We start from the raw sequence: 12,309 nt of genomic DNA on the forward strand, positions 1-12,309 counted from the left end.
ATTAAAATGAAAATATAATTAACCTTCAAGCTGATTCGGTGTAAAAACACTGTATATATTCAGCACACATGCATACTGAAACAAAGGAAGTAATAATATGATTCACAATGAGGAAGAAAAGTAGGTACAGTCCTGTAGACTAGAAGGTTATTTATTTTGCAGACAACTTCCAGCTGGGTCTGGTATCCACCAGACACTAAATCACAGTTAGTTCCTCTAATCTTAACTTTACCTGAAGAAAAGCTTAAAGAATAAAATTTACTACTGTAAATTAGGTCAACATTTTCATTTTCACAGTTTCAGAGGATGGATTTCAATATGAATGAATTTACTCACAACATCACTTAATAAGCCAGTTAATTAAGGTGCCATTTTAAAGTGCAAGTCATCATTTTGCCAAAGATTGATGTCGGACCATCTTAAAGTTAACAATATATAATGCAATAAATTTGAGATATATTAGCTAAGTGTGCACACAAGCTACACAAGCAATTCTAAAAGCTTTTACTGGAAGACTGTAAATTTACAAATCTGACAACAACAACAACAACTGCTCTCAATGATAACCATCTCCACAAAGATACGCCACAATCAGTTTCTTTCATACAAAGTGTCTGCTTGTAAAGTTAACATTCAAGTAGGCCTATATGATCTAGTCATCAATGAAGGCACTTCAGCATTAAACAAACCAATACTGCTGCTCTAATGAATTTCCATACTTCACAATGAAAAGGCTTAAAATGTCAGGACAGGCTTGTGGCTTAAGTAGATTAAGCCATTTATCTTTAAACTCAAGTATAATAATAATACAACAAATAAGAAACAGCAAACTAAAAAGATAATGTAAGGGGAAAATAGAAAGTATAGAAACCAGAAGTATACCATGAAACTAATGCTGCATTCCAGTCCAATTTATTATGCCCTTCAATCGCTAACTTTCCTCCATCTCATTCACTCGGATACACATCAATAATTACATTGCTACACAAGTGTCCACTACTGGCAGGACATCTGAACGCATAGGAGGAATTTTTCAGGCCCTCTCCCACAAGATTCTGTCCCGCTCGTGCAAAAATATATATGATTTTCTCCCACTCCCGCCCAAAAAGCCCACAGGTAAACATATAAGCTAAGTAATTTTATTTTCACTGCTTCTTCCTAATACTCTGTTGTTTCACTTTACCTTTTAAATATAAATAAAGAAGCGAAAAATAAACAATTCTGTTTTATTTGAGTTGGATTAAGTGGAATAATAAACAGGGACACACAAATGATGAGTCTTTTTAGAAATTAGAAATCAGCAGCCTTTAGAAGAACAGCCTTTATATTCCACACATAAACCACATGAAAATTTTATTCCAACTTTGTGCCTGTAAATTATTTTTATTTTCTTTTAGTCATTCTTGTTGCTTTTGTGCGGTAGATAACAGAGTACTTGTTTTTTTATTCATTTTAAGATATTTTCATTTTGCGGGAGTCCTGATCACACGATCACATACATGAGGACCTCATCACCCACGCCCATATTCATCCATCAAATCTTTACTCGTTGTGTTGGTCTTGCAATACTCACACGGGTGTGCAGGATTCTACTTAAGGCCCGTTCCCACTGAGTGCTACAGTATGGTATGGTACGGGTCGGTACATGTCACCTTGATCAGGCTAGTGTTTTCACTGCTAAAAGGGTACCAATGGCGTGGTGTACAAAAGAAAGTTTCAGTCGATGTCTATCTCAGTCGAGGAAATTTACATCGAGGCTGTACATCAATACGACGACAAGGTTTGTTTAAGCTTGGGTATACGATGGCTTGTTATTATATGTATATATTATTATGGTGTAATGTCTCGGCTGTGTATTTAAAAAGGGAGTTTCCTTTATTTTCATTCAGCTGGCTTGTGCAAAAGCTAGTGACGTATCTCTGTAAACCAATAGTGTTCAGCTGCGTGTCTTGCTCCACCTTTTGCTACCGTTTTGCTGTGCTAGGTATCCTTTCGAAAGGGTACCCAAAAAATGTTATGGTATGGTTCGCTTACTGATACCTTTTGACAGTGGAAGTCACTATAAAAGCATACCAAACTGTATCGTTTCACTCAGTGGAAAGGGCTGGGATGCATTCATGTAAGCTGGGATGGGTCTGATTATTTATTTACATTGCTTTAGCAACAGTTTCATGATAACTTGCAATAAATATGAGCTGATAAGTCTTAAATGGCTAATTGTACAACTTGGTAGTGTAAATTTTTCAAAATGGCAGTTACTTTACTAGTTTTCTAATAGATTCACTTCATAAAATGTGTTGCTTGTACATTGAATTACATTTAATTTACCATTTCTCATTAATCAGACAGATTCAAGCAAGTTTGACAACAACTGTAGGGTTTCCTTAGCTGCATCTACACTTAATTTGCAATTAATCCCATGTGGTAAGGCGTCCAATAAAAATAATAATATCAAAGTATTTTTCCACTTTTCTAATATGTTGAAAATCTTAGGATGAACAATTTGCATATTTTTTGTGCTTGAAAGCAAGACCAGAAAACTAGATATAACATGTGCCAATTAAAAAATGACATTGCTGTTCCTTTTCTATTTGTTCAAAAGTTCAAAGTAATGCACAAACTTTAGCTGTGAAAATTGAGCTTTGTCCATAAATACTTTTTCCCAAAACATTTCGAACCAATCACTACTGCAGAAGATATCTGACTATCCACGTAGTGTGATTTTTGATACATTATTTAAGTAAACAATTAATAATTTATTGATTTCTTCATTTATTAATTGACTAATTATAAGAACCCTGTTTATATAATGTTTTGTATGAAAGTACTAGTGACAAAATTGTACACATTAATAGGAAAGTATCTTTTTGAATGGTATCATTTATCTACACTGGTAAACAAATTAATAAGCTGCATCTTATATTCAAGAATTCTTCTTGATAAACTTCTGGATGACTTTACTTTTGTTTTGTTTTTGTAGAATGTGGGACATCATAATAAACATTTTTATAATACCCCAAGATGTTATAGGGCACACATGTATCACTGTTTCAATATCCAACTTCAGCTTTGTGTGTAGTAGGACTACACAATGAATTGAAAAAAAAAATGCATATTTTGTCAGTAAAAGCTGTCTCTAATCAATTTTAAATCTCTTTCAGATGAAGCAGTGTTCACTAAACAAAGCCAGTTTCTTAAAAGCTACTCCAAAAAAAATCAGCTGAAAGTGTTTGGCGTGTTGCTGTAATTAAAGATAATCATTCTGTGATTTTTTTTAACTGTTTGTGTTGCCTTTTAATGATTTATGGTTCTGTGTTGTTGCTACATGTAAAACATGTGAATACCACAATAAGTTTTAAAACATTTAATAAATACCACATTTAATAACTCACCTCATAACTTCAGTCGGATGATTGCAATACATCATTCAGTAAGATGATTTTTAGTTGTGTGATTGTCAGGTTAAAAATCTATAAAAGTACTCGCAATAAGAAATGTACTGTTAAATTAATTCTGTAATACTGTAAAAAAAAAGTTTTTCAATTGAATAAATGCATTTGACTGTTTTTGTATTTATTCTTTGATACTAGTTGGAAAAAAATATATAGGTAGAAAAATAATGAAATTATGTTAGCATTACTTAAAAGCACAAATTTCACTGAATATTAGTTACTTAAAATACTTTGTGGACAATTACAATAAATAAGTACATTTTTACTTAAAAAAACAGGTTTGAAAAACTTAAAACTACAAGTTTAAAACTAATAAAATTGAGTTGATGTTCCTTAAAAGTGCAAGTTGAGAACATTCAAAGTCTATTAAGTAAGGACAAACTAAAATAAAATGTGTTTGAAATACTTAAAAGGCTATTGCAAATAGTTGCCTAAATTTTTGGGGGCTTTTGGAGCAGATTTACTGGTGATCACAGAGCCCAAAAATGCACAACAATTACAACTTTTGCTGAACTGCAATCTTATGTTCAATTAATCATGCAGCCATAGTGCGTATGAGATTTAACAGAACTGACTTAACTGGACAAAATGCGCATGAAAGTCACCTTTGAATAATCACCCAACCCTATTCTTTGTACCAAATAAAACATGGCAATAGGCTACAAACATTTCAGGCTCTAGCTCATTAAATGGGATCTGGGTGTGGTGAAAATTGCCAGTGATTGTAGACTTCAAGCTTTTAATTCCCCTATGGACTCTTAATCACCCCTTCCTGCCAACTAGAGAGCCTGTGTTTTTTTTTGTTTTTTTTTTACATAACCATTGACCAAAGCATCCGAAACACCTGATCCCACCTCAATATTTCCACTTCTACATTATCTGATTCAAGTTAAACCCAATGTAGTCACAAATCACCGGATCTCTTCATCCCACATTCCTTTATCTGGGTGATGGCAATTAAGATCAAAGGCAGATTAAAAAGAAATGACTTCAGACAGCCATTGAAAAGGTTCTGCTTTCATTTATAGACACCACATCGTACAATCTTACAAAGCGAACAAAAAAAGCACTGAAATTAGAATTATATTTTGAATCATCATGCACTGCACTCTTTGCATTGAGCTTTCACATCAAAATCATCATTTTGGAAATGACAAATCAGCATTCTGAAGCTGTTGAGTGATTATTTGGACTAACGGAAATGTTTTATGTTGGAGCGTATTATTGTGTGTCATGATGTTGTAAAAAAAATGTGCACAATAGCAATGAACAGCAGGCAAATAAACAATTGACAGTAACAATACAGAGAAGCCGCTTGACAAACTGCCCGCAAAAATACATTTCAGCATTTTGTCAAAATTTTTCCTTCAAATTCATGCTTTTTTTTTGGGATAAATCTGTTAATCATCCTCAGTCCTGATTTTGATTTTCTCAGACACATCAAGGTCAGTGCATAAAGGTCACTCTCACACACTCACAGACACACTTTATACTCCATATAAAGAGTATTCAGAAACTAACCTTTTTTTTGCACAGGCCTATCTAAAAGGTTAATACTGATAATGACCAACAGGTAACATTACAAAATGTAACCCTTTCAACAAAACCACCAACAATCAAAAATGCATGATTATATGGTGTCATGGTTTTGTAATAAAAAAATGTGGTTATAATGGAAGTCAATGGGGCAAAAAAGCCACCAGCAGTAAATTAGGAAGAACAAAATGAAAATTAATCAAAAACAATGCAACAAGGGCAATGTTGTTTCACATGTCCAAGACTTCGATAAAAGATTTTTTATAAATCCAGTCAACAATTACTTTTTAAATTGAAAATACGCAATTTTGTGGGGTTTGTGAGGTAGATAAACAGATTTATGCAAAAAAAAAATTAATTACAGCAGTTTAATTTAGTTTATGTTTGCATCCCCAACAAAACAAAAGGGTGGTCATTTTGTTTTTAATTCAAAGCCTTTTCTTGAAATATGTGTCATTCTGCTAGCTGAAACACAGCAAAAAAAAGTTATGGCCAAATTAATAATCAAAAATCAACCCAGCGGGGATAAAAACATCCCCAACAGTACATAAGGTTTAAATACATGGTTCAGAAAGTCATAACTCACAATATTCTGCAGAGCACAATTCAGTGTAGTAGCTACAAACATCTGCTAATTTGGTCATTTTTAACAAGCAAAAAAGCTTGATGTCTTAACTTTTAAGTGGTGACATTCATATTGTTTTAAAAAGTGTGAAAACTGATATGAAGTCAATCAAAAAATAAAGTCTCAGTTTCTGCGTTGTCATAGTTACTGTAATTTGTCTTTGTAGGGCAGTCAGGTCCAAGCTCAAACAATGCTTCCACTGTTTGAACCACTACACGATGGTTAGTTTTTTGTAACATTTCTGTAAAAAGTTTTAACAGGCTGTATTTCTCTGCATGGCTAGATACATGGTTGCCCGTTAAGCCAGGAGATAATTGCAGGGGTCCAGTAAATTGAAAAGGTTAATAGGATCGTTTGCACCTGGTGTCTGCTGCCAGGCTGGAAAACAGGATGTTGAGGGGAAAAAAGCCTTTTAACATCTTACAACACACTTCCCTTAATTAAGTTGTACTGTAAATGTCATAAACCTAAATTGCAAAACATTTTAGAAAAAAGGAAGTAGATATCTACAACAGGTAAAAAATAAAAAACTCCCTTCCAGTAATAAGGCACTAAATGTTGAGAACCTACCATTAATACAGCTAACAACAACAGGGTAACCTGAACTTCAAACTCAGAGAATTGTAAAACTACCAACGAAAGGGAATAGCAGGTTAGTAATTCCATGCTATGCTTATCCCATTTTTTAAAAATATGGTTTATTATACTTCAGACCACATTATACCATTAAGTAAAAATGGACAGAAAAAGGGGTCACATTATTATGTACTTGATAATAATTTGTTACAATTACTTATTGTGTAAATACATGTTTTTACATTGTACTTATTATTGAATAAGTGCCTGCATGTAATTACACTTGTAATTAATTTCTGTTAACCATGTTGACCTAAACTCAACCTTTAACTTATACCCGTACCGCCAAACCTGTCCCTAACTTCAAGAGCACGAGAAGTGTTCTGAAATACCATATGAACACAACAAATATATTGTACTTATTTTCCAATGTAAGTGCATAGTAGTTAAGGACCCTCAATATAGAGTGGGACCCAAAAATATGTATAAAAAACATTGCAACCTCAAACATCAACAGGGGATTATAAGCTTTAAAGAATAAACAGCTTTAAAATGCATATAATGTGTAAGTTTGTATGTAAATGTACACTGAATTACAGTGAAACATTACTTTTCCAATAATTTGATATTTTACTTTCACAAAAGTTATCCAAAATTTTAAAACAGACAGTTTATTTACTAAATTTGATGCATGGAACACAATCTTTTAGCTTTTGATGCAGTTGCCGGACAATCAAAAATATATACAGATTAATAATAAAAATGTGTTTAAATTGAAGCATTTGGCTTTACAAATACCCCCTGCTCAATGTGGAAAACTGTAAAAACCATAGGGATCCTGTAATTTAGAACACAGCTAGATGAACCAGTTATTATATTGTTACTACAAGATTAATAACGACTTTCAACAGTTGTGTTTAAACGCAATGACACAACAAAATGACAGCAAAAACAGCCTATGATGGGGTTTAGCCACATAGAAAACCAGAGCATTTTCACCAGGCATGGTTGGTGGGCGCCAAAACTGGCCCTTTAAGTGCTTTACGCAGAAGACCCCCACTTCAAAGGGCTCTTCTCTGTTTACACACATGAAAATCCACAAACACTGCGGTAGCTAAAGGCGAATTAACTTACAGAACTGCTGTATGTGTATCAAAGCACCTCTGACAGGGCTATCAGTATCCCACCTTTTTATTTTGTAAGCAATTTGCTCATTGATCTGTTCTGCTTTTGTATTTTGATTGTTGCTCGAGGCATGAAGACCACCCGTGCGGAACACAGGCATGAGTCACAACGCTTTAGAACCAAAAAAAGCCACTTCTATACATACAAATACTGACGTTTATCATCTTTGTCTCCTTTGGGAAAGCGTTAAAGTAAACCGGTGACATTACAACTCACCCTTATTCGCCTCATGGCCGCAACAATCTCCACACGGCTATTCGGTCGAGCCACATCCAGACTACCAATATACTGGAAATCAAAGCAAACGGTATGCATTAATCTGCTGTCGACAACTTTGGCTTAGTGAAGCTTAAGGTGTTTCAAACAGACAGTACGGATTGTAAACAAGTAAGAAACAATAGCAAAACAACTTTAAATGTGTCCTGGTACTAAAACAGCGCATGCAGCAGAATGTAAATAAACAGTGGTGAAAAATAAATTCACGTTACCTTTGCTTCAAAATTAATGCCATGCTGGAAGGCTTCCTCGTTATGTAAAGGAATCCGTAAATCGTGTCCATCATCGACTAAATTGTACTTTGTTTTTGCAGGCATGGTGGTCAGGGTATATTCTGGCAAACCGTTTCCCAATCACGCTTTGCAATCGGCAAAGCAGAACGGAGCACACACCGTTTACCAATTCAGGATGGATAACTCGCAAAGCAAAACTTTCCTGCGTGCTTTCTTAACATATCGCTATCAATCCGCATTGAAAGCAAGAGAATATAAACGTAAGAGGCGGGGCAAGGGTTTACGTTTTTCAAATTAAAATGTTTAAACGTATGTGTAGGTACATCCGAATAAATAAATTGTGGGAATAATTGGGGAATTATTCGGTAATTGTGATATGGGAATTCAGAAACGTACTGTTTTTGAGTATGTGGCATATGAAAAAGATAAACCTTGGTTAAATCATGAATTATAGCTCTAAATTGATAAAAAGGAAAGGTTCAAGTCATTGAGATCGTTGAAGTATATTTAAAAGTTAAAAAATAATTAATTAATATAGTATCATATATTTATGTAGTTATTTATTATTTATTTTCTTATAAATATAGACGCACACCGGCCACTTTATTAGGTACACCTTATTACATAGGTGTCAGTTAATTCTTTGAGGATAGGAGATCTGCAGTTTTGCTCCAACCCTAATCAAACACAGCTGATCCAAATAATCAAGGTGATCAAGATCCTATTAAACACTTCGATTTACAATTACCATTACGAGTTGTGTTTGATGGAGCTAAACTGTGGAGAGCTGCTACCCTCTAAGCATTTACTTTGACACCTATGTCTTACTAGTCTTCAAAACTGCCTTAATCTTTCGTGGCATAGATTCAACAAGGTACTGGAAATATTCCTCAGTGAATTTGATCCATATTGACATGATAGCTGCAGTTGCTGCAGATTTTGTCGGCTGCACATCCATGCCAATCTCCCGTTCCACCACATATATAAATTTACTTTTTTTTTTCTTTGTAACTGCATGTGAGCATTATTATATTTAAGATGTCTCAAACAGATATTCAATTTACAAGCCAGAATTTTAGCATTAATCACTTTAAACTCAATTTAGCCACTAGGTGGCAGCACAAGACCACTTATTGTGGATTGCTGCACTTGTAGGTTTGTTTTTCATTCTTAAAGTCACTAAAATTGAAGTGAAGACCGTTCTGAATTACATCTCGATATGGTCAATGTAATTACATTTAAAATAAAATTTAATCAAGCTTACAGCTTAATTTCTACATTATAATTTCCCAGTTATTACATTCCAGCATGTTTGTATTTTAGTGTCATGCTAAATGATGAGACTTAAATAGCTTAAGTTTCCTAAAAACTTTTAAAAGCTTACATATATATGCGTTTATGTGTATATATGCTCCATATATGTTTATGTGTCTGTGTTCATTCATTCATTAATTTTCTTTTCGGCTTAGTCCCTTTATTAATCTGGGGACGCCACAGCAGAATGAATCGCCAACGTATCCATCACTGGGAAACATCCATACACATTCATTCACACACAAATACTAAGAATTTAGCCAACCCAAATCACCTGTACCACATGTTTGTGGACTTATGGGGGAAACCGGAGCACCCAGGGCAGAGAAATCCAAGCGAACACATGGAGAACATGCAAACTCCACACAGAAACACCAACTGACCCAGCCAGGACTCAAACCAGCAACCTTCTTGCTGTGAGGCGAACATGCTACCCACTGTGCCACCGTGCAGCCCATGTTTGTGTTCCAATTAATTAATATGACTTAACATAAAGTTACTAATAACTTATTATCTTCATTATAAATCTGTGATAGTTGAACAATATATATTTACCAAGCAAAAAAATGGATTTGTACTGAATAAAACACTTTTCTTAGTGCATTTATAAATAGTTATAAATAGTTTTATTCTAAACACCAGTACATAAAGTAGAATGATCCACCTTTAAACTAAATGAGCAGCTTATTAAATATGTTAATCTAACTACCCAACGCATTTGACTGAAAAGAAAACCTTTGACCAATGGAAAAAACTATTGCCACGCCCCTACTGGAAAAAAACCTAACCAATGAAAAAAGATTACCACGCTCCCTCCTCCCTGATTTGATACCTCTCAGTCCCTTTCAAATTTCACACTTTTATTACATTATGCCTAAATTCAGTCGTTCAGTTCAATATTATTTATTGTTAATACCTTTATAAGCTATTACATTTATATCTATCCCTATTAACATTTGTGCATAATAGCCTACATAAATTTAAATATTTCATTAATTCCTTCTTACTAGTTTATGTAAAAAAATGTCCTGCAAAATCAAGCACCATGTCTAGCACTTTTAGTCTTTTTGTCTGCATTTTTCTCTCTTTTTAAAATATATTTTCATGACAAAACAGTAACAGGGAGAGTTATAACTCTTACATGTGAAATAAGAAAATGCAGGGGGAAAAAACAACAAAGAAAGAAAGCAAACAACAAAAAAATGTGGTATTAATAGGTTTGCATGAATCAAGCTTTGAACATCATCAATATATAAAAAGGCGAAAATGCGATTAAAGTGTATCCTTAAAAAGATTGTCACAATGCATTTAAAAATAGCACCGGTTTTCTTAAGCAACTATTACTCAAAAGTTATGTTTTCAAAAGAAGACAACAATTTTGACGAGAAACGTGTCGCATTTGCACATTTAACAGCTTAATTCAACCCAAAATCTGTTAGTGACACCGCATTCAAAAAACAAATGTGGAGCTACAGATACTTCATCTACAAATCCACAAAACAAGCAAGTCACATCAAAATAACCATAACTATAAATAGATAAATTAACAGGATAGATTTTGTGCAAAATCTGTTTCAGTAGCACAAATTTCTGTTTTTATTGTATGTTTTTATACAGTATGGTTATGTGCGTATGATATGTAATACTTTTGGCTAAGATGGTGTGTGTAAATGGTACAGACGTATTTAAGCATACAAAAGGTAATATCTGTGTGTAAGAACACACCAAATACAAACAAATTTATGGATGGCAATTTTCAACAGAAAAGAAAAAAAATGTGCCTTAAAATAAAAAACAGAATTTTGACATAGGCAGTTGACACAAATATTAAGTAAAAACTGTTATATTTATGTAGTTCAAAGTCTGTTTGAGAAAAAAGACTCACTCACTTTATTAATATTATATTTTTATGTTTTACTGAACTGTACCATAAAAATATTGCCAAAATACAGCCAAAAATATGTGTAATTGCTAAAAAGAAAAAGAAATCTTGAAATAATAATATACAAATAGTGTGAGAGCAATTTATCTGCATTGTATGGACATTTATCTTCATATAGTGTTTTTTTTTTTATAAATTATAAATAATATTTTTTCTCTATGACTTGTCAGAGTTGTTGGACAACAAAACTTAACTATTTTATAGTGGACTATTTTATAAGTATTTTCATGAAAGTTAACAATGTAAATAACCTCCGAGATAAAACTTAACAATTGCACATGGGCTTCACAGGGAGCTTCAGCCGCATAATTTGTATGGGGTCCTTCCAGTTTTTACTTTACAGAAATTAGTTTACAGAAATAAAGAAAATAATTACTATACTAATACTATTCAGTGCCATTTGTGTCCCTAGGGCATTATATGGTACAGAATAATAAAAAATTCAACAAGAAAAAATTTCTGATAAGATTATCCAATTTTAACAATAAGACCCGATTACAAGTGCTAAAATTAAATTAAATTTAAAATAATTACTCTAATTTCAGTGCAAGTGGCTGAATTGCCATGTCCCAGTTTATGTATGCTCAAGTTCAGTTAAAAGTATAATTTAGAAATCCGAATAAATACTATGCTTTTTATTGATTTTTTTATTGTCATATAATACTTCTCACCAAATGCTATAGTTTTTAATAAATTAAAATATTTTAATAAAATCTTTAAATTAATGTGTGTCCCTGAAATGGATGTCTCCGTTACTTTAATTGTAATCCACATAAAAAACTGCCCACTGATTGTTTCTCTAGTCACATGATTCTCAGGAATTCCCACAATTATGGAAATTGTCTACAAGAAGCAGAGTTAGTCTCACTTTTTTATCTTCTTTTATTTTAAGCATTTCAGAGTAGTTTTCTGTTGTGATAAAACATAACATGTCCACCCTGTTACCCATTTTCATATAAGGCAGGGGTGTCAAACTCAATTCCTGGAGGGCCGAAGCCCTGCACAGTTTAGTTCCAACCCTGCTCCAACACACTTACCTGTAGGTTTCAAACAAGCCTGAAGGACTCAATTAGTTTGATCAGGTGTGTTTAATTGGGGTTGGAACTAAACTGTGCAGAGCTGCGGCCCTGTTGGAACTGAGTTTGACACCTGTGATATAAGGGAAACATT

At 33.4% G+C, this 12,309-nt stretch overlaps 2 protein-coding genes across 4 annotated transcripts in view; one reads left to right on the forward strand and one right to left on the reverse strand.

The window, feature by feature from the left end:
- nos1apa (nitric oxide synthase 1 (neuronal) adaptor protein a) overlaps positions 1 to 12,309 on the reverse strand; it is a 220,310-nt gene that overhangs the window by 205,459 nt on the left and 2,542 nt on the right. For 2 of the 3 annotated variants that reach the window (XR_015493885.2, XM_087257591.2), the window contains exons 1-2: positions 7,863 to 8,110; positions 7,591 to 7,662 (exon numbers count right to left, since the gene is read on the reverse strand). Coding sequence is in view for 2 of the 3 variants with exons in the window: in XM_087257591.2 (XP_087113717.1) it covers positions 7,591 to 7,662; positions 7,863 to 7,967 (177 nt within the window). In the remaining variant the exon portion in view is untranslated. Of the gene's footprint in view, positions 1 to 7,590; positions 7,663 to 7,862; positions 8,111 to 12,309 lie in introns of those variants that run through there. The other variant, XM_087257590.1, reaches the window with a different exon arrangement.
- Positions 7,552 to 12,309, forward strand: part of rgs4 (regulator of G protein signaling 4) — a 58,945-nt gene continuing 54,187 nt past the window's right edge. Inside the window, 1 exon segment of the mRNA NM_001442130.1 lies at positions 7,552 to 7,968. The gene's annotated coding sequence lies outside the window, so the exon portion shown is untranslated.

The sequence above is a fragment of the Danio rerio genome, chromosome 6 (assembly GCF_052040795.2).
Source record: "Danio rerio strain M-AB ecotype USA chromosome 6, GRCz13ab, whole genome shotgun sequence".
Taxonomy (NCBI): Eukaryota; Metazoa; Chordata; class Actinopteri; order Cypriniformes; family Danionidae; genus Danio; species Danio rerio.